This window comes from Scyliorhinus canicula, chromosome 4 (genome assembly GCF_902713615.1).
Source record: "Scyliorhinus canicula chromosome 4, sScyCan1.1, whole genome shotgun sequence".
Classification (NCBI taxonomy): Eukaryota; Metazoa; Chordata; class Chondrichthyes; order Carcharhiniformes; family Scyliorhinidae; genus Scyliorhinus; species Scyliorhinus canicula.
Genome location: NC_052149.1, coordinates 59,781,771 through 59,807,690, shown reverse-complemented (window position 1 = coordinate 59,807,690; position 25,920 = coordinate 59,781,771). Strand labels below are relative to the sequence as shown.

Genomic DNA, 25,920 nt, shown 5'->3' with positions numbered 1-25,920 from the left:
GTTCCTAATATCTCCCTATCATGACAATAGGTGTAAGTTCATGGGGTAATGGTCTGTCTTTTTTATTCCTGGTGCATGTAGAGCCTCAGTCTTCAAATGTATATATTGAAAATAATTCATGCCGACTACGCAAGCTTCTGATCATTCAGGGTTATAAAAAATCGTCAGTTCGAAATTATGCTGAAATCACAATTCGTAATCTGTGCTGTTCGTGCACAATGCCACATAAAGCTGAGGATATATGACACAGGAACAGACCACAACCTGTTAATAATAACATTTATGCTCCACTTGATCCTTTCCCAATATTCACTATCCAAATCTATTATCCCAATCCTCGATTACCTTATCTCTCATATGCTCATCTAGCTTCCTTTTAATTGCATCTGTATTATTGTCTTGTATTTGAATGTATAGCTTGCATAAGTTTATAAAACTTGGACTACTGATATTGTTTACAAATTAGTATTGGATAGAGTTTTAGGTCCATGTACTTTAACAATATATCCTGTGAAATCACAAGAATTACTTGACTGAATTGTAAATACGTCAACAGGAATGGAACAGGAGTATTTATCTCAGACATTGTGAAAGGTGGGGCTGCTGAGCTTGATGGGAGACTCATGAAAGGGGACCAAATCTTGTCAGTAAATGGAGAGGATATGCGGAATGCTTCTCAAGAGACCGTGGCAACAATACTAAAGGTAAACTTGAAGTAACTGCATTAAAACCACATTTTTAAAATTCCGCTTGCATAGTTAAATACCAAAATCAGGAAGTTGCTGTTTGGGTTGTCCTGCTCCTACCCAAGCTTTGCTACATTGGTCCTGCTGAGAGACTTAGACGGTGATGCCCACTAAATTCTCCAGAAAGAGTTAAGGCTTGTGCATTCCAGTGTAAATACCCATTTAATGGGTTTGATAAGTCTTAATCATGGTTATGGCTGAACATAAGTGGAGGTTTAACATGTAGTTGAGGTGAGTGAGTTCTTAACTGAATGACATATTCTGCCATCTGCGCCATTAGCCTCTTCAATTGTTTAATTCACGACAACTCAATCACGCACCAAACAACAACTTCTATTCAACAGTACTCAATCCTTCAATTTATGTGGTTTACCTCAGCCTCATGCATTTAACGCTATGCAACCCTCACACCCATGATCTACAGCTCACACATAACTGTCAGGTATTCAACCAGGACTTTAGTCCTCTAAAGTCTAAACGCTACACCAAACACTTAGCACTCACATTCACACACACACGCTTGAAGAAAGCATACAGTTGGAGAGAACAATGTATTTATACGTGCTGTAAACAAAAGAATAATTCATTGTTCACATGTCTGGCTCATTGTGTTAGAGCCGTTGTTGTGAAGAGCCGTTGTTGCAAGCCCAGGAAATGCAGGAACCTTCTCCACTCTGGAATTGAAGTTTAGATGAGTTCAAATAGCTGAAGTAAGAAATGTAGATCATTGTAGGATTCCCTCAAAGCGATGAATGTTCACCAGGTCACAAAGCTAGGCACTTGTTGTTTTCATATCAAGAGGTCCAATTTATTTACAGGTGGACATGGATCTGAAGGCAAAGGTGACGCTGCCTTTTCTACAGCTGCGATGGCTTGCGGAATGCCCAATTTTTTTCTGGGTCTTCAGATAAAAACTCATTGTTTCCAGTCGGTTTTGGACACATGACCAATTCTGGTATTGTCCGTCCAGAATGGCTTAAAGTTGAAAGCCAAAGCCAAAGCTGCAAATGGAGATAATGGATGAGTCCTTCACACTTAGGGCGAATTGGTTTCTGTCAGACTCACATTGTTAGAGGACCAACGCAGAGTCATGGCGTCTGGGCTTGTCTTTTTGGTAAATCCCCAAACAATAGCAAATGTGAAGTCTACAGAAAGTATTCTCCTTGGTACGTCCAGTCCAGGGTGAGGCATTCACCCAGGATGATTCAATTAGGAGCTTTCTGGAAGCTATAGGTAGTCTGTTTTGAAGTTGCAAAAGTCACCTGATATCTTGTAACCTTGGTTAATGTCCATTTAAAAGAAAACAGTTCCAGAAACTTCCATACAAGCATTGCCTATGTTTAAAGGGAAGACTGGGACATGCCTTCACTAGGCACTACACTGCACTTCGGCAAACACACATCTTTATGAAAATGGCTTTGTGTGTAGTTTCCACCGGAAGTATACGCGTGTATATCAGATCACATTTTCAAGCATTGGGAGGCCAGTTTAACATGTCTCTCAGAAAACTGATTAGATATTGGCTTGGATAGACGCTTGACTAGCTAACAGGGAACAGTCAGTAGGCATAGATGGGTAATTATTTGTTTGCAAGATGTGACATTGGTGTGCCACGGGAATGAGTGCTGGGCCCCTTTTACAGTTTATATAAATAACTTGGATGAAAGGACCCAAAGTTGTGATTGCTAAATCTGCTCATGGTACAAGATGGATAGGAAAACACGTTGTAAAGAGGACATAAGGACACTACAAAGGGATATAGATAAAGTGAGCTGGAAAAGATCTGACAAATGGAGTATGATGTGGGAAAATGTGAATTTGTCCATTTTGTCAGGATGAAAGAAAAAGAAGCATATTATCTAAGTGATGAGAGATTGCAGAGCTCTGAGATACAGAAGAATCTGGGTGCCCTGGTGCATAAATTGCAAAAGGTAAGTATGCAGTCACAGCAAGTAATTAGGAAAGCTAATAGAACATTATTGTTTATTGCGAGGAGAATTGAATACAGAGGAGGGAGTTTATGCTTCAGTTATACAGGGTATTGGCGAGACCACATCTGGAGTACTGTACAGTATTAATCTCCATATTTAAGAAAGGATCTATAGAATCCTTACAGTTGAGAAGGGGGCCATTCAGCCCATCAACTCTGCACTGGCCCGCTGAAAGAACACTGTATCTAGGCCCACTCCCTTGCCCTATACCTGTAACACCATAACCCCATCTGACTGTACATCTTTGGGCACTAAGGGGCAATTTTTAGCATGGCCAATCCACCTAATCTGCACATCTTTGGACTGTGGTAGGAAACCAGAGAACCCGGAGGAAACCTCGCAGACACGGGTAGAATGTGCAGATGCCACACAGACAGTCACCCAAGGCTAGTATCAAAACTGGGTCCCTTGCACCGTAAGGCAGCAGTGCTAACTATTGTGCCATCGTACCATCCCAATGTAAATACATTGGAAGAAGTTCAGGGAAGGTTTACTCGACTAATAAATACCTAGAATAGGCGGGTTGTCTTATGAGAAAAGGTTAGACTTGTATCCACTGGAGTTTAGAAGAGAAGAGCTGACTTGATTGAAACATATAAGATCCTGAGGGGTCTTGATAGGGTGGATGTGGAGAGGATGTTTCCTCTTGTGGGAAATCCAGAACTAGGGGTCACTGTTTAAAAATAATGAGTCACCCATTTAAGGCAGAGATAGTGGGAATATTTTTCTCTTAAAGGGTATTGAGTCTTTGGAACTCTATTCCTGACTGGTGGAAACAGAGCATTTGAATATTTTAAGGCAGAGCTAGATAGGTTATTAATAAGCAAGATAAAGGTTCTCTGGGTAGGTAGGAATGAGGAGTTGAGGTTACAATCAGATAGGCTATGACCTTAATGAATGACCGGTCTGGCTCAAGGGGCCAGGGCCGGCTCAAGGCACCGGCAACTCGGGCTGTCGCCCGGGGCGCCATGTGCTCGGGGGCGCCAGAGACTCGGGTCCCGCGCATGCGCAGTTGGGCCGGTGCCAACCAGCGCATGCGCGGTGGCCGCCCGCCCCCAGGCTCGGTCCGCCCCCCCTCGGGTCCGCCCCCCTCGGGTCCGCCCCGCCCTCGGGTCCGCCCCCCCGCCCCGCCCTCGGGTCCGCCCGCCCCCGCCCCCGCACCCTCCTCGGGTCCGCCCCTCCTCGGCCCCGCCCCCCCTCGGCCCCGTCCCCCCCCCCGGCCCCGTTCCCCCCCCGGCCCCGTTTCCCCCCCCCCCCCAAGGGCGCCGAAGTTCAGCTTGCCCGGGGCCCCAGCAACCCTAGAGCCGGCGCTGCAAGGGGCCAAGTGACCTACTCCTGCTCCTTGTTCATATATCCGTATGTCAGACATTACACAAAAGCTTGTTCTGTTCATACAGTTCCCAAATCGTGGAAGAGGGCACTGAGTCAAAATGGCTTTCTAATCACTTTAATTTCCAACGCAAAATCCCACAGAAAGTCTGTGGGCAAGTGTAAGTGCAATGAATAACCTCCCCATTTGTTCTCTACCGACTAAGAAACCAGGCCATTGTTAATACTCGTGCACACCGCACGATTTCTTGACCAGTTGGAGGTGGAAAATCATGCATCAGAAATTACAGTTTTCAACAGACACCCTTAGTGTGCAAGGCAGCTATTAAAATGTGAAAAGAGAACATTAGTCCATTCACATTTTCTTGTTGCTAAGTGTATAACTCCTATTAACTGATTTGAATTTATTTACTCTCAAAACTTTGTTATTTTGTGCAGTGTGCCCAAGGATTGGTTCAGTTGCAGGTTGGTCGCCTGAAGGCAGGGTCATGGATTTCTTCAAGGAGAATATCACAAGGCAGTCAGGTCAGGATTTTTTGTTCCATAATCACCCCAGTCTATTTCCTGATGGGATTTGCAAAAGTTAATCATAATTTCCCAACTTTATAATGCTTTTCCAGCTTTATATAATGAAGCAATTGCTGAGGTTGGGGGGAGGAGTTTGATAAGAGGAAGTGGAGGGAAGGAGTCGGGCATTACAATTCATGGGTGCCATTTACCGTACTCTTTCAGGGATTGGATGGCATTGAATGTTAGGGGGAGGGGGGGGTGGACTCTTTCAGTCAATGGTGACCATAGGCGATTCCTGATTCCTTTTTCTTTTTTTTTCCTTTGATTTCCCACCGTGGGAGGGTTTGTTTTATTTGATGCTTATATTGTCAGGCGGGCCGTTGTTTGGGGTGATGGGAGGATGGGATCGTTGATGTTGATAAGGGGATTGGCTTTGTATTTGTTACCGTTTACTGCTTATTGGTGGGGTGTAAATTCTGAAGAAAATGTGAAAATGGAGAATAAAAATATTTTACAAAATATTAAGCAATTGCTTATCAGACAACACTCTTGCAGTTCATTGGATTATCCAAAATACAATTAAATTAAATTACATTAAAAGAGTTACTGTTTGCCTGGAACAGTCTAATGTGTCCCCTTCTGGTAAATCACATATGAACTGGCCTGGAAGCAGGTCACCTCTCTGTGCCATAGCTGGATATTTGGCCATGTCCGAAAACGTCTGGTTTCAAAATCACTTTTAACATTCGTTAGTTGCTGCAACATCCTCTAGACTTGGAATATCATGTCTCCAATGCTCCTTCTGTCCATCTCAGCCAATGTGGGTGCATCTCCACCATCAGTTATGCAATCCCAATTTACTGAGAATTGCAAAATCAAGGTTATATTATTATCTTTAACTTTACTTTTAATGTTCATGCTGACACTAGAAATTCTCAGAGACAATATTCTATTGCACATTCTTAAAGAGTCATATAATTTACCATATAAATATTTAGTTTCTATTTATTAATTAAGAGAACCTTGTACAATTTTGAAGCAATATTTTTTAGTTAAGGTATGTAAAAGGCAACAACAACCAATTACATTAGATGAAATGTTCATGAAGTGAACTCAGAAAATATTTAATACTGAAGCTGTGAAAAAGCAGCCATTATCTGTGGCTTCAAAATATTACAGTGGTAAGTCATGAAAGAAAAATTAAGATGATAAACTAATTTACACAACTGCAAGACCTAAGTTACTCAGGATGCGATGATAAAGTCAATATAAAATAATTGGTGACATTGAAAAAAATTGTTACCTTGATTATAATTTTCCAAGTTAAATTTTTATGTAAATCATTTGTTTTCCATTTACAGTGATTTTTATTGCAAATTGTTAATTATCACATGCTCTGTTGGTTTATACAATGTGTTGTCTGATAAAGGTTTCCACCCAAAATATTAAGTTGGATCTTTCTTTCAAGCGATGTTTGAGCCTCTGAATTTCCAGCCTTTATTTTTATTTCAGACTGCCTGCATGTGTTTTTTTTACCTCAATCATCAGTCCCTTCATTTTCACTACTGTTTGGACCTGAATCATGATGGGACAGCAGTTGGGGAGGAGAGATAGAGGGAAATGGCGATGTTAGTAACAGTTAACTCCAAATGATTTGTTGATCTCCATGTCCAGCACCTACATCGAGCTGACATGAGCAAAATACAGTTTGACATATCGTAAAGGACTGGAAAATAAACTCATCCTTCACTGCTCAAAGAAAATAGCCAAAACGATTAGGCTAAAACTGTAGACTGAGTGAGGCATGCATTTGATTTCAATTGACACGGCCTTTTGCCATCATATCTAGTTGCTTTCCTCTCCTTTTACATTGGGTAACCTTGATTAATTAGAGCTTTTTTTGATTCTAAACTAGATGAGCCAAGTAAGTGCTATCAGTAATCCTCCTACTTTTGGAGCTGCTGTGGTCACCTCACAAAACATAACCGGCGGCAAGAAGAGTTCAGCTGACACTTCGCAAAGGAACTCGGGTAAAATTAATGTGCTGAATTTCTTTATCTGCACCCTTTCTAAACAAGAGTTTAACCACATTGGGACCGTTTTTACCTTTACCATTTGAGTGGGTTCTAGAACAAGTGGATAATCCACACTGTGAAGTAACTACCAAGATGATGAAAGTGTGAATGACCCCATTGGTTCTTTTGTATCTTCTACGATAAAGTTAGTAGAAAGTATAGATCCCAATCTTCTGTATTGTCCATTTAATGTTTGTACTGTTGTTCAATTCTTAAGCAGTAACTGAATTCCACAAACGCTCAAAGAATGTGGACAGGAACTCACTTTAATAGTGCAGCTATAAATGTAATTATATAATTTGTGCAAATATGATAAAAAAACAAAGAACAGTACAGCAGAGGAACAGGCACTTCAAGCTGTACCGGTGTTGATAGCAACCTTTGCCAAACCCTCAGTACTTCCTTGTGCCATATCCCTCTATACCCATCCTATCCATGTGTTTGTCAACTTGCCTTTTGAATGCCGTTAATATAGTTGCTTTCACAACCTCCCCGGCAACACGTTCCAGGCACTAAACACCCTCTGCGTAAAAAACCTGCGTCACACATCCCCTCTAAACTTTGCCCCACGGACTTTAAACCTATGCTCCCTGGTGACTGATCCATTCTATTCAAGCCCCTCATAATCTTATAGACCTCTATCAGGTCACCCTTCAACCTCCGTCTTTCTAATGAAAACAGTCTGAGTCTATTCAGCCTCTCCACATGGCTAACACCCTCCAGACCGGGCAACACCCTGGTAAACCAGCTCTGCACCCTCTCCAAAACCTCCACATCCTTCTGGTACTGTGGCAACTACTAATATGCGCAGTTAATTTGAAGGAAATGACTAGTGACAATCATTCAACAATATGGTCTCCAGATTGTCTGAAACCAGATATATGGTCAATGATGCACATTGGGACCCTGCGGGAGTCCTAATACACTGACCTCCATGAGAATTGTCTGGAAATTCTCATCATCTGATGGGAAATTTTCCTTGTCCCTAGAAGCCCCCATGGATGTATCCTACTCTGAACTAGAGTTGTAGCCTTTTAAGAGTTCCAATTTAATTGTATAGTTACACAGGAAATGTTGGACGGAAAATAACCTGGCATAACTCCTGGGAAAGTGCACAAGACTCTCAGTCACGCACACTGACCCTCAGCCCATCAACTCCCCCCTCAACCTCCTGATTAACCCAACCCCTCTACCTATCACCACGACAATATCCCAACAACCCAACTATGCAATCTGCCCGAACAGCTAGCTACGTCACCCACACAGATCTGACTAACCCCTCTTTCAAATACTTCCTGATCCAACTTCCCCCCTTCCTGCCAGTCACCCTTCCTGCTGTTGTGTTTGGTCCCTTGTACTTTAAGATTAACCCTCCAAATACTTTGATCTGTCCAACCAAGATCCTTTTATTGTATCTTGCGCAGTACGATAACAATCTGATACAGAGCACATTATCATGGAGTCTTGCTACTCCTCTGGAACTTACAACTTCTGCTGACCTGTTACATGTACATCTTATTACCCTCTACCTCATATTCTTCCAGAGATGGTCGGATGAGCCCCTCTTTTTATACAGGTCACCAAATCATCACATAATGTATCTGTACCACCACCTGCTGGTTGGATGTCTCATACCATCCAACTGTGATATGGCACATAGACATATTACCACACCTGCCTGCTGCCCTTCCCGTCTGCTGCTCTTCCCTTCCGGCCGCCTATCCCGTCTGTCTGCCCCTTGCCCCGCCCACCATCTTACCCAGCCCCTGCCTTGCCCCATCGCCCCACCCTTTGCCCCTCATTGATCTGGCCAACTCGCCTTTACTTGCCATGCCCATCTGGACAACTTGCCTCTCTCTCTCTTCCCCCCCCCCCCCCCCCCCCCCCCCCCCCCCCGGCCACTCCTGGGACCACATCATCCACCCCCTGCCCATCAACAACCCAAGTATTTTCTCATTCATCCATTTAGTAATATTCACACTGGACCTTTAAACTTACCATACGTCAGCTAGTGCCATAAAAACAGGACATGTCCTGCACCACCCGTCACCCTCCTCAACTCTATTGCACTGCGATGAAGCTCTCGGAGGTAAACTGTGTTCTGAATTTCTGGAAAAGTTGAGCTCACAAGACCCGGCAAGAAATGTGGGCGAGGGAAAGTTCAAGTGGAGCAGCAATCTGATAAAGGTTGCAGCTCCTCAGAAGACCTGGGCCAGTATGTTTACTCTATTTTATTGTGTGCCTCTCTGAGGCAAGGTTCTGTACAAGTATTTGTCAATGCAATCTAGCAAAGCTTCACAATAAGCATTCATCTTCAGATATTCCCTACTGAACTCCAGCCTGCTGCTTTTGGTATGCAACAGTCAATCAGATTTATCGTGGATCAGCAATACATGCCACAGTTTAAGTTGCAACAATGGAAGTATTAGGTTGCTCCAGTGACTCTGTGAATTTATCCATTGAATAGCAGAGTCATAAGTACTAGGAAGATGCCAAATTCAATCCAGATCGGCAGCTAAGAAACTTGATCAACTGGGATTAGCACAGTGTTATAATTGCTCTCATTGCCCTTAGTTCACCAAGTTTCAGGACGGGAAAATCAACTATTCTCATTCATCACTATCAAATGGCCATTTATGGAAGAAAAAGCAAGATTAAGCTCTCCTGTAAAGGTTAATATAATTAAATAAGAGTTTGGCGAAGTTAGTGGAGAAGTACGGGCGCGCACAGTAGAAGGCATTCAGGTAATTGCAAGTCTAGAATTTTGCAAGGAAGTTTTATTTGCATTTTTCCAGTTGTGCCCCCCCCCCCCCATGTTGTTTCTGGAGAGGGTACTGTCCCTGGCCGGGTTGGAGGAGGGTAAAACTTCAGGTACTTATGGGAGGCTGATGGCAGAGGACCGGGTCTCGCTGGAGGGGATTAAGGAAAAATGGGAGGAGGAGCTAGGGGGTGAAGTGGAGGATGGGGTGTGGCATGAGGCCTTACGGGGGTGAATGCCACGTCATTGTGCGCAAAGCTCCGGCTCATACAACTGAAGGTGGTGCATTGGCACACTTAAGGGCAAGGGTGAGTCGGATGTTTGAGGGGGTAGAAGACGAGTGTGGGAGGGGCCCAGTGAATCATGTACATATGTTCAGGACATGTTTGGATTTGGATTTGTTTATTGTCACATGTATCAAAGTACAGTGAAAAGTATTTTTCTGTGAGAAATTCAAACACACCATTTAATATATGAGAAAGAAAATAAAATAAAAAGAAAATACATAATACGGCAACACAAGGTACACAATGTAAATACATAGACACTGGCATCAGATGAAGCATACAAGAGTGTAGTATTAATCAGGTCAGTCCAGAAGAGGGTCGTTTAGGGTTTTGGTAACAGCGGGCAAGGAGCTGTTTTTGAATCTGTTCGTGCATGTTCTGAGACTTTTGTATCTCCTGCCCAATGGAAGAAGTTGGAAGAGTGAGCAAGCCGGGTGGGAGGGGCCTTTGATTATGCTGCCTGTTTTCCCCAGGCAGCGGGAGATGTAAATGGAGTCAATGGATGGGAGGCAGGTTTATGTGATGGACTGGCCTGTGTTCACGATTCTCTGAAGTTTCTTGCAGTCTTGAGCAGAGTAGTAGTATACCAGGCTGTGATGCAGCCAGATAGGATGCTTTCTATAGGGCATCTGTAAAAGTTGGTAAGAGTCAATGTGGATATGCCGAATTTCCTTAGTTTCCTGAGGAAGTATAGGCTCTGTTGTGCTTTCTTGGCGGTAGCAGGACAGATTTTTGGTGATGCATACCCCTAGGAATTTGAAGCTTTTAACCATCTTCACCTCAGCCCTGTTGATGCAGACAGGGATGTGTTCAGTACTTTGCTTCCTGAAATCGAGGACCAGATCTTTAGTTTTTCTGGCATTGAGGGATAGATTGTTGTCATTGCACCACCCCACTAGGTTCTCTATCACCCTCCTGTATTCTGACTCGTCGTTATTCGAGATCCGGCCCACTATGGTCGTATCATCAGCAAACTTGTAGATGAAGCTGGAAACAAGTTATGCCACGCAGTCGTGTGTGTACAGGGAGTAGAGTAGGGGGCTAAGTACGCAGCCATGCGGGGCCCCAGTGGAGGAGGTGTTGTTGTTTATCCTTACTAATTGTGGTCTGTGGGTCAGAAAGTCCAGGATCAAGGTCCTTAACTAGCAGTCATTTGGCTGTCTTTCTTCAGCAACATGTTCGTGATCTTAGGCAGGGGGCTGGAGCCGGGACCCTTAGAGGCCATGTTCGGGGTGTCAGAGCTCCCGGAGTTGCAGGCGGAATCGGGGGACAGATGTTTTAGCCTTTGCCTCGCTGATTGCTCCTAGGTGAGTTCTGCCGGAGTGGAGGTCAGCTTCTCCACCCAGTGCATCGTTGTAGCTGGGGAACCTTCTGGAATTTTTGTATTTAGAGAAAGTTAAATACATGCTGAGAGGGTCGATTGAGAGGTTCTGTATAAGGTGGCAACCGTTTGTTATGTATTTTAAAGAGCTAGTCACTGTCAGTTTTTGGGAGGGGGTTTGGGGGGCTGTTCTTGTTTTTCTGTTATGTTTTTGTATTTGTATACAAGTCTTAAAATGTTCAATTAAACTATTTTCCAAAAAAATGATTAAATAGCCTGTCTACTCATACATTAATAAAGATCTTCAAAGGAAGAGAGTAGAAAATGGGTAGGTAAAGACATGGGTAGAAACATTTTTAATAGTACTGGATTGCTTCAACATTTAAACTATCATGAATAAGATCTGCTTATTCTCTGCTCTTCAGTAGCCCAGCGATATAGTTTAATGTCTGCATGAAAGATACTGTGATTGCACAACAGTAATGCCTAGGCATTATAAAAGTTTGGAATTTTAATCTTTCTGTTCAGCACAATGTTTAATGCTGTTTTGAAGTTTCTCACTATTTGGAACAATATAGTTTAATTTAGTATCTCTGCCAATCAATAAAATGTGACTAATACTATCTAATAATGAGTTTTGTTTGATTTAAATCTTTTAGATTCAGATACAGGACTGAGAACTGTGGAAATAACAAGGGTGAGTGCAATTTACTAATTACTTCTTACAGTATTCAGGCAATGATCCATAATCATAAAAGTAACATTTTCCATTAGATGTAAAATAAGGAGAACACAGGCATTGAACCAAAGTAGAGATTAGCAAATGATCAAAGCTCAGTCAAAGCGATGTGATTTAAGGGAGAAGATCAAGGAAATAGGAAGATGGAGTATATTTCGAATGGATGACTTTCAATGCTAAGGTGACGGGAATTGGACAGGAACAAGAAATCAGAGCAATAAATATTCATCAGCGGGGAAACGGAAATTGTAGGATTGGAGGAGGCTTTAAGGATAGGGAGTTTTGGAACCATGGTGGAGTGAAAAGTCAAGGTCACAAGATTTAACTTTGAGGAATTGAACAGGTTGATTAGGGCGGCAGGGTAGCACAGTGGGTACCACTGTTGCTTCACAGCTCCGGTGTCCCAGATCAGATTCCCGGCTTGGGTCACTGTCTGTGTGCAGTCTGCACGTTCTCCCCATGTCTGTGTGGGTTTCCTCCGGGTGCTTCGGTTTCCTCCCATAAGTCCTGAAAGAAGTGCTAATAGGTAATTTAGACATTCTGAATTCTCACTTTGTGTATCCAAACAGGTGCCAGAATGTGGTGGCTAGGGACTTTTCACAGTAACTTCATTGCAGTTTTAATGTAAGCCTACCTGTGACAATAAAGATTATTATTATAAACATTCATGATGGACTCGTGAGACTAAATATGAGATAGGATAAAAGCGGTAAATTTTGGAGCTCAAGTTTATAGAGTGGGAGGCCTCCGAGGAGAGCATTGTGGTAATCAAGCCTGGAGCTGACATTGGTATGTATAAAGGTTTCAACAACTAACGGCAAGTTGGGAAAAATCAATGATGTTATAGAGGTGAATCGTGCTGGTAATTCCCTCACTGCCTCCATCTGATTGAACTCTTTGCTCCTTCTTCTGCAACATTTCTTCCATTGATCCGCCTTGAGGGTCTAGCTAATCTTCCAGCTTGCACCAACTTTTCAGTTGGCACTTCTAAAGCTAAAATTCATCCCATATTCTCTCTTTCCAGAGGCCAACACACCTTTTATGTATTATCAGCATTTTCTATCTTTTCTCGCACTTTAACTTGTTTTCTCTTGCTAGGGGTTATTACACGTTGGAATTCATAGCGCAGTGGAAATTCTGCGTTTAAACTTTAGGGCCTGTTGTTTTTATAATGTGCTTCCACTGGCCACTGTGAACCAGGATGGCCATAGTTGGTCAGGGAAAAAGAGAAAAGAAAGAAGGTGTAAGAAGGGTAGAGTACTGCTACTTCCTGCAGCTTTCTTAATTTGCTGCTTTTAGTTCATTTTTTTTTGCCACAAGTGTACAGCTCAATAAAATCTCATGACTGAAAATCAAGTTGAAAGCTCTGTGCTCAGCAGAGAAAATATTTAATATTGATTTTGTCACGGAAATGTCTCTATTTTCAAAAATTGATTTTTTAAAACACTTTCAACTAACTGGAAATGCAATACTTTATAAAAATGGGACATCAATTACGTTAAAATGTGAGGCCACCTTCCAAGATGAAGGGTGAGAGAAGCAAACAAAAACCCCTTTGAAAGGAAGTGTGAGGAGAGAGACATTTCAAGGGAAACCTATTATCATCAAAACACACCACTCTAACGAAGGAAGAGATTAAAAATGTGAAAATATTAAATTGTACAGTAAAGACAATGGGAACTGCTAACAACCAGATGCACCAACCGATACTCAACCCCCACTCTGTGAAGGATGAAATAACTCGGTCTCTTGTTGGTTTCTACTATCTTGAGATGCGTTAAAAGTTTCTGAAATGAAAGGTCAAAATGTGATTACGATTTCTGTAATCACGACTGCAAAACATATATTTATCAAATTTCTTTTGGAAATATACCGACAGGTTTTTAAGAACTTGTTTTGGCAAGCCAGATGAGAAAAGTAATTAAAGCCATCTAGAAAAACAACTGAAGGGAGCAGTAAGGAATCTCTCTCTCCCTCTGAAATTAAGAAAAGCCCTATTTCTACAGTAACAAAAATCCAACCCAAGAGATGGTGATTGTCCACCGGAAACAAACTCCGAAGAAACCCATTGATTGCTGGGAAATGGATCACTGAATTAAAAGAAAGGAAATTGTCTCCAGCAAAGTGCAGTTACCTGGACTTCAATTCAACTCCAGGATTTTAAAAGGAACCAGCTCACTTCAAACGGCTGCAACATTCAACAATCTATGTCTCAAGGACAAACAAAGGATTTATTTGTATATTCTTTTTGCTTAGACTCTAATTTTTCTTACTTCTGATAGCTGTTGTCAGGTGTCGTAGTGTCTCTGATTATTTTTCTTTGAGTATAGTAGTTAATAAACTTGCTCTTTCTTTGACTCAACAGAAGCCTGGTTTGTTTTTTTAAAAATCTTTGTTGTTTTCAACCAAGGAGGCTGACTAAAGGGGAGCCAGTTCGTCCCCCCTCATCTGGCCGTAACAAAATCAGACTTGATACTTATTATTGAACTAGCTAGGTGTAGTATGTGTTGAAATCGGTGTCACTAGAAAATTGATCTGTGTTGAAAAGAACAGTAAGAGACCATATCAGATCACACCTTAAAAAAGATAACAGTTGTGATGTTCCTTGGATAGTTCGCCAAGATGGCCAAAAGTTGTAGTGTTGACAAAGAACATCAAGCTATGTATTTGAAAGAAAGCTAATTTATTTTACATTACTTCAAATGGTTCACACACTTTACTAAGTAATAGCTAATAAAACAACAGTATAAAATCTATGTTACAGAAATCTATAATATCTTTTAAGTACAGCTAACAATCTATCTCAACCTCTCACTATCCTTTTTCATAACTGTGGGAGCGGTTTCAAGACCTGTGTATTGAGTCAGCTTACACGTGGGTTATTCCCTGTGGCTCAGCTCAGTACAGAGAGAAACAAAACACCACAACCTGGACAAAATGGCTATTTAATCAAGCTTGTTTCGTGTACACGGAGAACAGACTGGATATCAGCCAAGACCTGTTCTATCGAACAAACAGTCGAGCACAGAAATTATACAACGTTCAAAAATCAATAGCCCGCCCTAGTTGAACGCGATTCAATCCCTGAAGCTGCTTCTTTTAAACTTATCCAATAGAATTCCAAGCAGTGTTTAAACTTCACCCAAAAGAGTCGCAAGCAGCGCATGATTGATCATTATCCTGACAGCTGCTTACAATCCCAGCAGACAAAGACAAGGGCCGGGATTCTCCCTACCCGGCAGGGCGGGGGGGGGGTCCCGGCGTGTTGGAGTGGCGTGAACCACTGCGGCGTTGGGCCGTCCCAAAGGTGCGGAGTCTCCGCACCTTTTCGGGGCCAAGCCCTCACATTGAGGGGCTAGGCCCGCGCCGGAGTGGTTCCCACTCTGCCGGCTGGCGTGAGCGGCCTTTGGTGCCTCGCCAGCTGGGGCCGAAAGGACTTCGCTGGCCGGCGTTAGTCCGCGCATGCGCCGGAGCATCAGCGGCTGCTGATGTCATACCGGTGCATGCGCAGGAGAGGGGGTCTCTTCCGCCTCCACCAAGGTGAAGACCATAGCGAAGGCGGAAGAAAAAGAGTGCCCCCACGGTACAGGTCCGCCCGCCAATCGGTGGGCTCCGATCGCGGGCCAGGCCACCGTGGGGCACCCCCCGGGGTCAGATCGCCCCACACCCACCCCAGGACCCCGGCGCCCACCCGCGCCGCCAATCCCGCCGGTCAGGTAGGTGGTTTAATCCACGCCGGCGGGAGAGGCCTGTCAGCGGTGGGACTTCGGCCCATCGCGGGCCGGAGAATCACCACGGGGGGCCTGCCGACCGTGGCGGGGGGCCCGTTGACCGGCGCGGTGCGATTCCCGCCCCTGCCGAATCTCGGGGAGCAGAGAATTCGGGACACGGCGGGGCGGGATTGACGCCGGCCCCGGGTGATTCTCCGACCCAGCGGGGGATCAGAGAATCCCGCCCAAGATTTCAGAAGTAATGTCCTTTTGGTCAAGTGAGCTATCCTAAATCCCATTTGAGTACGTATTACTGCTATGTCCTAAAAATACATGTTTAATGGTTAATAATGATTACTCAGTCCTATAATTCATCTCAATCCTTAATAAAACAACCTATGTAAAATTACTCATGTTAACGATTCAGTTTTAAGAGATATCATCGCTGAACCCCCCCCCTTCAATAACCTTCTGCCAGAATACCTAGAGACGTGGTTTTTATAAAACTATTGTGGTGCCATCTAGTGTTGAGATACACAAACATCATCTTGTTAACCCTTTACACTCCTTACATTATACATATCATCACAATAGTATAGTCGTTTTCACTTATAATAAAGTGCAGTGGACTCTTGCAGTCAATCCTATTATTTTTTATTTAAACCATGTAAATTGGGAAACAGAAGTTACTGTTTGAAACTGGAACTTGCTACCATCAGCATTCATAGAGGAAGTTCATGCCTGTGTGACTCCCAAGCTTTGAGAAGCATAAATCATTTTTTAAAGCAATGCTCTAAAGCCACAAGGCAGGCAATATTGACATTAGTGAGATGGCATGAATGGTTGTATCATTTCAAATGATTACAGACAGGCTTAGTTTCAAATTGATCTGCAGAGCTTCCCCTATGTGAAACAACTCCTAGATTCAGTGGAATCATTGAATATTTTTACGGTAGAGGTAGATAGACTTGTGCTACACGAGGGAATCAAAGGTTAATGGAGCATAGATGGGAATGTGGAATTTGAAACACTAACAGATCAGCCCTAACCTTATTGAGTGGCAGAACAGACTTAAAGAGCTGAATGGTCGTCTCCTGCTCTTATATTTTATGTTTATATGTAGCTTTGGGTACTAACCAAATTTTTAGACAAACTAGCCCAGGCTTCAATGTATTTTTTGTACAATTATTGACAGGATTATTTACCTTTATCACAGGGACCAAATGATGCGCTTGGAATTAGCATAGCAGGAGGCAAAGGGAGCCCTCTAGGTGACGTGCCTATCTTCATCGCCATGATCCAAGCCAGCGGAGTGGCAGCTCGCACGCACAAGTTAAAGGTGGGACAACAGACTGACAGTTACTTGTCTTGTTGCAAATGTGCAATGTTACATTTATTTCAAGTGATAGGCATGATTACTGCAGAATGCTTCATTGTTGAAATGTTTAACGTCAGCTATCATTCTGGAGCACCAACTGATTCTGGAAGCAAGATGTCTACTTTGAATACATAAATTATTGATTCTCCTGTGCTTATTAGATTTTCTTTTATAGTGCAGTCTTCTTAATACTTAGTGTGCTGTCCCAAACACTACTTTCACTCCAAATTAGAAGTATGAACGATAATGGAATGCAACAGAGCTGTTCAGCCCATCAATTGATAGGGGTGTACAAGGTGACAAGAGGCATGGATAGAGTGGAAAGCCAGAGACTTTTCCCCAGGGCGGAAATGGGTGTCACGAGGGCACATAATTTTCAGGTGATTGGAGGAAGGTATAGGGGAGATGTCAGAGGTCGGTTCTTTACACAGAGAGTGATGGATGTGTGGATGCACTGCCAGCTGGGGTGGTGGAGTCAGAGCCATTAGGGACATTTAAGTCACTCTTGGACAGGCATATGGACAGCAGTAAATTAAAGGGATGTAGGTTAGATGATCTTAGATTAGGATAACATCGGCACAACATCGTGGGCCGAAGAGCCTGTACTGTACTGTTCTATGTTCTATGTGCAATTCAGCTCCTTCCAAAATGCCAATGAATGGTTTGCTCGGTGAAGGAGTCTTCAAATTGATTTACTTCTCTAAGAAGATTAATGAACCACAAGTAAAAACTTTCTCAGAGATGTCTTGAAAATGCTTCAGAGGAAGATGCACGGCCAATGCTTAGTGGTATTAATTTCAGGGAAAACAGACAAATACTGGCATGACATTTCACAGTTCCTTCTGATCTCTCCAGTTTAAACACATTTAAGAAAGGGAAAGGCTTTTACTCTTGCAGCTAATGTCTGAATTTCCCTGCATCAGTATTTTATAAAGATATGGAAGGCATCCACTTGCTGTTGTGAACTCAAATTTTCCATAACCTTAAAAATGTTAGTCTATCTATGATGAACTATTGTTTTCAGCAACCATCTTGCTGCATCTTACACACCTCTGGAACTGACTCGTTTCTCAATGCTTTGAGCATCTCAAATTCAGTCAGCAATCAGCATCAAGAATGTGTAAGCAAGTTGTAACACTATAATCTCCTGTCAAAGTTCAGTTTGATTCTGTATGTTTTCCTTAAATCTTTCTGTCCATGCTTCAATCAACAGGTCATTTTATTTTCTGTTAACAATAGTTCTTCCCTTCCATTCTGATTCTCTTTGCATTAGTGACTTCCCGGACTTATCATTCATTAGTCTGTTGCTGATGACTCCACTGGATTCAAATTGCTTTAAATTGTTGACAAAATCTGACTGTTGCTTTGTGCATAATGCACTAGTAAGTTCCAATGATATGAAGATAGATTAGCATAGACCAGTGAGTGTAACCAAGAACAAGGCATAGAGAACTGATGTGGGCATATTTAAGCCATACGAATAAATAGTTTGGGATATGGACATCAACAGACAACAGGTGGCGTCCTTGACCTGGTATCGAACTACATCATAAAAATCAATGCACCCGTGTATTTAGTTGCTTACACTAATAATGTATTTGATCCAGTAAAACTCAGTGTAATTGTTTTCAATAATGAATAGTAACATTTTTGGTCACAATTAATGCTCTCTCCTGTGATAAGCTAGTTATCCATTCTTTCATTGTTTTATGTCTTTTCTCTAATTAGTTGGCAGCAGGTTTTGTAAAAAATGATATCTGATACTGTCTCTCCTAAAAAATTAAACCGAATTTTCATTTTTGCATGTACTTTTCTCCATCTTAACCATACATCATCTGCAGTTGCAAAGAAGCGGGTAAAGGTGATTCTTGCTCTTATTTTCTCTCCATTCCTGTGCTCACGTGCCTGACTACAGTTCAAGGTCTCTGCAAAGCTGAGAAAGGTGATGTTCTATTGCCAAGTTAAACAGATAATTAACTTGAAAGTCAATCTAGTAAACTGAATAGGGAATGCAATTAAATTTTAAAACCGTGGCCCAAATTTTCCGATGTCCAGAGCAGCAAAATCTGGACTGAAGGCTATGTTATGCAGCAGAATCCTGAGGAATTCCTGGTGAACACTGCGTGGTTGCCCGGGAAATTTAAACTTCTGCTTGGCCGATTCTAGGACCCATGCTTGAAAGTCTCCGAGTCAAATACACGGAACTTACCTTTATTATAATAATAATAATCCTTATTATTGTCACATGTAGGCTGACATTAACACTGCAATGATGTTACTGTGACAAGCACCTAGTCGCCACATTCCGACGTTTATTCGGGGACGTGTGGGAGGAAACCGGGGCACCCGGAGGAAACCCATGCAGACACTGGGAGAACCTGCAGACTCCACACAGACATTGACCCAAGCCGGGAATCGAACCTGGGACCCTGGAGCTGTGAAGCAACAATGTTACCCACTGTGCTACCGTGCTGCCCTTTATACTTGCCCTGGATACTTGCCCAGGAAAAATTACACTGGTTAATACCTGTCTAACAAAGATTGGCCAGTGTATCTAAACTGAGCATCATGACCGATTCCCCCAATTGTGCCCTCTCCCGACCCGCCTGCCCCACCGACCTGACCACATCCCCCGATCTGTCAACCCACTCAACCTGACCACCCTCTCACACTTCATGCACTCTCTTGCTCACCCACCGATCCATTCACTATTCTCATTCATTAAAAATGTGAGACCTTTTAAAATTTACCCGAAGCTAGTAGCGAAAAAGGGGTTTGAAGGTCCTTTCGTTCAATTCTTCTGTGCTTGCTGAACGCAGCCTAGGAGGGTCTCCACTGGTGCATTTCTTGCTGGGATCAGAAGTCCCAGCTGAAAATGGGTAGTTCCATCTTTGCAGCAGCAATGCAGGCAACATTGCCGCTGACTGGAAAATCTGGGCCCATGCTTTCCATTACTTTGCACAGATAACATGTAATTATTTAGTGCTGATTATTATGAAGTCAAATGAAGGCTCACTGCAGCTTTTTGGGAAACAAATCTTCTTGGCAGCATCAAATCTCATAGTTTGCTATCTTGTCAGTTGTCAGTGGAGCGCCTTCTGGTGGCAGAACATGTCACACCAGAGAATGAAAATATGTCGATACATATTGCATCCAACACAGCCTTTATAGATGTGGATACTGGGTTTCCGGGCACACCTTCATTTATGACCACCTCTGCAATTTCCAACCAATGATTTGGCGATGTTCCTCACACAGGGCTGCTTCCTTATAGTCTGGAGAACTCTAAGATAGAACGTAGGACATACAGTGCAGAAGGAGCCCATTTGGCCCATCAAGGCTGCACCAACCCATTTAAGCCATCACGTCCACCTTATCCCCCTAACACAATAACCCCTCCTAATCTTTTTGGACACTAAGGGCAATTTAGCATGGCCAGTACACCTAACCTGCACGTCTTTGAACTACGGGAGGAAACCAACGCAGACACCGAGAGAACGTGCAGACTTCTCTGCACAGACTGTGATCCAACAGAGAATCAAACTTGGGACCTTGGCGCTGTGATGCCACAGTGCTAACCATTATGCTACCATGCTGCCCAAAGAAAAAGGACAAATCTGGAAGATTTGCAAGAATGTAAAGGTGGGGGAGGGGTGGTGAGGGAGACTTGCAAGTAGAGGTCAAGAGTTCAAATCTGCCAACTGCTTTCAGGAAGACACAGGTGATGAATGCTAATTCCTGGTTGTAGTTATTGTTTTTAAAACATAATATGAATGCATTGAAGATATTTCAGAAAGTAAGTTTTTTCTGTGCGTCCTTCATGTGATTGAGCAGACTGATACCTACTGTTCTCAAAATGTGCTAATATGTACAGCTGAATCTATGAATTGTGTAAATTTGATATCTTCCCTAATCAAAGTATGGGCATCCTGTTATATTGTGAAAGTTGGAAAATATCAGAACTCATTTTAGACCCAGATCATTTACAGCAGATCCAGCTACATTCCCCATTATGGCCCTGTGTTGGAATGGAGTTGCCTGTAGGGTAAACAAAAGCAAGAGTCCAGCCGTAAGCTTAAGAGGTCTGTCTGCAACTGTGCATCGAAAGTGCATTGTCCAGAGGGCTTGAGGGATCAAGACCCTTTGAGGAAATATATGGAAAGTTTGCCATTAAATGGGCAAGCCTGAGGAAGGAGCAATGTTCCAAAAGCTAGTGATTTGAAACAAACCTGTTGGTCTTTAACCTGGTGTTGTAAGACTTCTTACTGTGCTCACACCAGTCCAACGCCGGCATCTCCACATCAGAGCAGAAAAGTGAGGCAGAATGTCAGAAATACCCTGCACAATTACAATGTTGTATTGGGTCTGCCCTAGTATGATCCTAGTATGCCCTAGTATGATCCTAAAAGGTAATCCCAGGAAATCTCAAATCGGTGTAGCAGGAGCAAGGATCTCAAATCACAATGGATCTCATCGCCGGTTTCCTTTTCACTGATTGTTCCGTTCTCAGGCACAATAAAAATGCAAATCTCTCATTTGTTTGTAAATATTTTTTTTTTAATTCAACTGCGAGTTCTCGCTTCTGTAGAAGTTCAGCAGTGACTGAAATTATACTGTTATAAATCTTGTCATGTGTTATTGTTGTGGCCTATTGCTAAATTAGTGATTTGAGTGATCGCACTGGCCAAATCGCTGTAAAGAAAGTTTGACCAATTTCTACACAATTACAGTGATGATTATGGATTAGAGCGATTAATTAAATTTAATTGGTGAAAGAATCCAATGTTCAGAGCAGTTTGGTTTAAATTAAGACTTTGGGGGCCAGTTTTCCCAATGAATATGTCAGAACACAAAGTCTTGCCTGCTGGGAGTACACTTTGGGAAATTATAGGTGTGCCTCTTCCCAGTGATTTTGTGATGTATGCTCGCAACTGCAACACACTGTGCCACAAGCTACATTCACAAAATCATCTCTTTTAAAATTGATGAATAATTACAACAAAAGTTGTTAACAAATTGTTTTTTTATCCAATTAAAATGCAGAAAGTGTCATTTTCCAGTCATTCAAGTGTTAATTTCCTATTTGAAATTAATTTCTCTTGCAATTAATTAGCTTTTTTTTAATATTAGGTTGGGGATCGGATTGTCAGCATTAATGGCCAAGCCTTGGATGGACTGTCTCATACAGAAGCAGTTAATCTGTTGAAGAATGCCGATGGAAGCATTATCCTTCAGGTACTGAGATAATGGCACCAACAGCTGCATGCAGCAGATAACTCTCATTCAAAAGCAGTGGAGTACGGCTGGCAAACATTACCACGTCAAAGAGGGGATAAAGATTCCACTCTGTGTGAATCACACAGGATTTGGCAGTTTTTAGATCTGCTGGTATCTAGACATTTCAGTGCCACCCACATGACAATTCTAATGATTCTGAGCACACTTTTGTGAATTCTAACAAGTGTAACCGTAACACTTGGGTAATAATGCCTTTTGCCCCCGAGATGCATTTTTTTGCTTTTCAATTATGTCTTGTACTTTCTATCAAAAAGTCAACAGTCTAGCAGCTGAGCTCTTATTTTACTCATTGAAACTCAAACATAGAAAGATGACAAATAGGGTTACATTGTTGTAGTTTTTAAAAATGTACGTAGTCTTGCAATAAAATAGATTAAAAATGCAAAAATATTTTCCTAATGTGTTTGAAGTATCTGAGCAGCATTGAGGTCGCATCAGTATATCACATATTCCTGTAGCCAAACCTGCAATCTACTTCAGCAACAGGCATGGCGTTGCAGATACAGTCAAGGCGACCACTACCTTGTATTTTCATTCAACAGTTTGGTTCAAGCGACACCTGGAGACACTGATAGTTTGTTTTTCCAGGTATCTCAATAACTTCTTCATGGAAAACCTAACAGGATAGACCCCTGCGTTTTGCCCAGCTAGAATTTTCAACGGCAGGATAATATTGACAATAATAATCTTTATTAGTGTCATAAGTCGGCCTACATTAACACTGCAATGAACTTACTGTGAAAATCCACTAGTCGCCACACTCCTCACCTGTTTGGGTACACAGAGGGAGAATTCAATGTCCAATTCACCTAACAAGCACGTTTTTCAGGACTTGTGGGAGGAAACCCACGCAGACACGAGGAGAACGTGCAGACTCCACACAGACAGTGATCCAAGCTGAGAATCGAACTCGGGTCCCTGGCGGCGCTGTGAAGCAACAGTGCTAACCACTGTGCTACCGTGTCGTGATAGCACAGATATGGCCATACATGTTCCTAGCCACAATGCCAACCCTTCCATGAACAAAAATAAGTTCTGTTCCATCAATGTTCACCTTGTTTTGACTATAGGTACTGAATCATATTGGTTACCCTGTTTCCTTAATTTTGTGTGATCTACGGTTTCATTATATGAATGAGCAGGAAGACTGGCTGGATGGCCATTGTGGATCAAGGCTATTCACTGCAGAAGTTCACCAAATTGGGGTACTTGAAGATAGGAAGGAATGAGCTATATGATGAAGTGGACACATCAGTGTTTGGGACAAACATTTAGAAACTGAAGTTCAGGTGCTTTAACTGATGAAGGAGGAGTGCAGGAGAGTTGATGGTTTGCTGCAGAAGAACCCCAGAAGCAATCATATTTCGAAGTTGACCCAAACCAAGAGTAAGAGTCAAGAAGGCATGACACCAAAAACAGCGAAAGTGATGAGGCAAGATTGCAGAAGCAGATAATTTCACTTAACTGCTTCAACAAGCGGTTCCTGTAATCAATGCCCTGCCTGTTACTCTGAGTATAAAGCAAGAACTTTGACCACAATAACATTTCTCAGTAATAAGCTGAATCTGCCTCATCATAAAAGGATTCCCTGGATATGGTGAAGTATGAACAATCCCAAGTCTCATTTAATCGAACCATGTATGGTACAAGATTAAACAGTATATGTAACTCCCATGATTCTCTTTTGTAACATTTGGTCGGCATTTTACTCGGAGATGGTTGCTCCATCTACTGGCTGGAAAATCATAGGCAAGCCTACCTCCGAGAAGCACGGCTGAATATTATGTTGTTCAGGCAATTGGTTGGCTGAGGTCATGTCTTCCACTTCTCCGAAGCAGGATGGCTCGTCTCCAATAGCAACTGGCCAATTATAAGGTCACCAACTCTTCAGTCCCCTCAGGGCCACTGACACAGCAGTACACTGCAGACCAGTTACCATTAAGGCAGCTTTGAGTAAAGGTTAGTGGGTTTCGGAATCACTGGGGCCAATCAGGCAGGCCTTAGCATGTGAGGGGGGGGGGGAGGGGTGATGTACCATCAATTTGACTCGAGACACATTTAGGATCCGAACTGTGTCTTTAATCTGCTAGTTGTTAGCCCGGTGGTCGACTACAGAGCATGGCCGACTGCCGGGAACTCTGGGTACTTATACCCGCCTCAGAGGCGGGGCCTACTTGCCTCTCGACCAATTGGAGAGCAGTCACATGACTAGTCCCAACCAATCGGACGAGAGGCACATGACCAGCCAGAGCCAATGGGAAGCCAGTGCGCTGCACCAATGGCAGTGCTCATATCCATACCACCACAAGGGGGCAGTTGTGTACGGAGCAGGGGACCTTCCAACGGAGGTGGCCCTTGAAACTTCAGGGTCCTCTGTAGACCATATGATGCCCAATCAGGATGGGTGGCCCTTTTGCCCCCTCCATAGCTTGCAGAGAGTTTGCCAGATTTTACTGAGTGTCCTCTCTAAGTGCCAGTGATAATCTGCTTCTGACAAATACCAACTGCAACAGGAAGAGGCCCTTAAGTGACCATTAACCACTTAAGCAGCCATAATTGACCCAAGAGTGGGTGGGACATCTGATTTTCACCATTGGCAAAATGCCAGACCAACAGAGGCAGGTAGGCATTGGACATAGCATCCTTGCTATCCTACGCTGTTTTATGCTCTCCCACCTCCTCCCATTCTGCCATGGTGGGGGAGGGGCATATACTTCCATCCATTTTGTACCTTCTAATTTCTAACAACTGGAAGAAGTGAGTTTGTTCACTATTTGTGTATCAGTGTCTGCTTGAAAGATTGAATGTGGCCCAGTACCTCCTTGTGCTGCGTATACAGATTGCCATGTAAGGTACCATAACCATTGATGCAGGGGAATATGTGGGTGAGAATTGTTGGATATTTGAGATGCAGCATCACAGTCAGAGACAAATTGTACATTGTTGCAAGTTGAAACCATCTCCCTCTTGCTGGGCACTCATTCTGCAATCCCAAAAATCTGCATGGGAGCAATGAGGCTGTCAAGCACTGCCTTATGGCCGTATCAATTTGATTCACAACCATGACAAATTCAGACAAAATGAACTGTTCTCGTGTGAAATCCAGTCTGCAGAGCCTCAATCAGAACATTTGTGACAACGGAGCACTGTTTCAATTTGGTAGGACCCTGTTACAACACTGCACAATGTACTCTGTGGGCGGTGATTTCCACAAAGCACAAGGCATGCTCTTAAATTACTGCATGTAGTGCTCATACTGAGCTACCAAGCTGCGGATGAATTTTGACATAACCGCTATTCCTATTGAAATAATTTACATTAAGCTCCTCCCTCCCTCCCCTCCGTGAAATTGAGCTTTGCATGGCAAAGCATTTTAAATCCCAAATTTTGCCATGAGCGGTGAAAGAGTTGCTTTTGCCATCCACTTCGTACAGTTGTCACACAATTTTAACAGGCTTGTAAGTGGAGATGTCCAGCCATCCTAGGTCTATTTGAACCTTCCAAGGCCTGTGAGTAGGGAAAGCAGCATTGAAGCTTTTCAACCAGATGATAAAAAGGCAGACTGAAAAGCAGTGAAATTAAAGGAATAAATAAGTTATGTGCGAAGAAAGAGGATGGGAGAAGGCAAGGATTTTGGGAAGGCAGTGGCATAGTGGTATTGTCACTGGACTCATGCATCTAGAGAATCAAGATAATGCTCTTGGTACCCAAATTCAAATCCCACCATGGCAGATGGTAACATTTGAATTCAATAAAAAAGGAATTAAAAGTCTAATGA

General features: G+C 42.8%; 1 protein-coding gene across 3 annotated transcripts in view; it reads left to right on the top strand.

Moving 5' to 3' along the window:
* Positions 1-25,920, top strand: part of LOC119964616 (inaD-like protein) — a 391,845-nt gene that overhangs the window by 347,447 nt on the left and 18,478 nt on the right. For 2 of the 3 annotated variants that reach the window (XM_038794319.1, XM_038794317.1), the window contains exons 37-42: positions 557-704; positions 4,505-4,591; positions 6,492-6,606; positions 11,677-11,714; positions 16,683-16,805; positions 21,975-22,079. In XM_038794319.1, coding sequence (XP_038650247.1) covers positions 557-704; positions 4,505-4,591; positions 6,492-6,606; positions 11,677-11,714; positions 16,683-16,805; positions 21,975-22,079 — 616 coding nt within the window. The remainder of the gene's footprint in view (positions 1-556; positions 705-4,504; positions 4,592-6,491; positions 6,607-11,676; positions 11,715-16,682; positions 16,806-21,974; positions 22,080-25,920) is intronic. The other variant, XM_038794318.1, reaches the window with a different exon arrangement.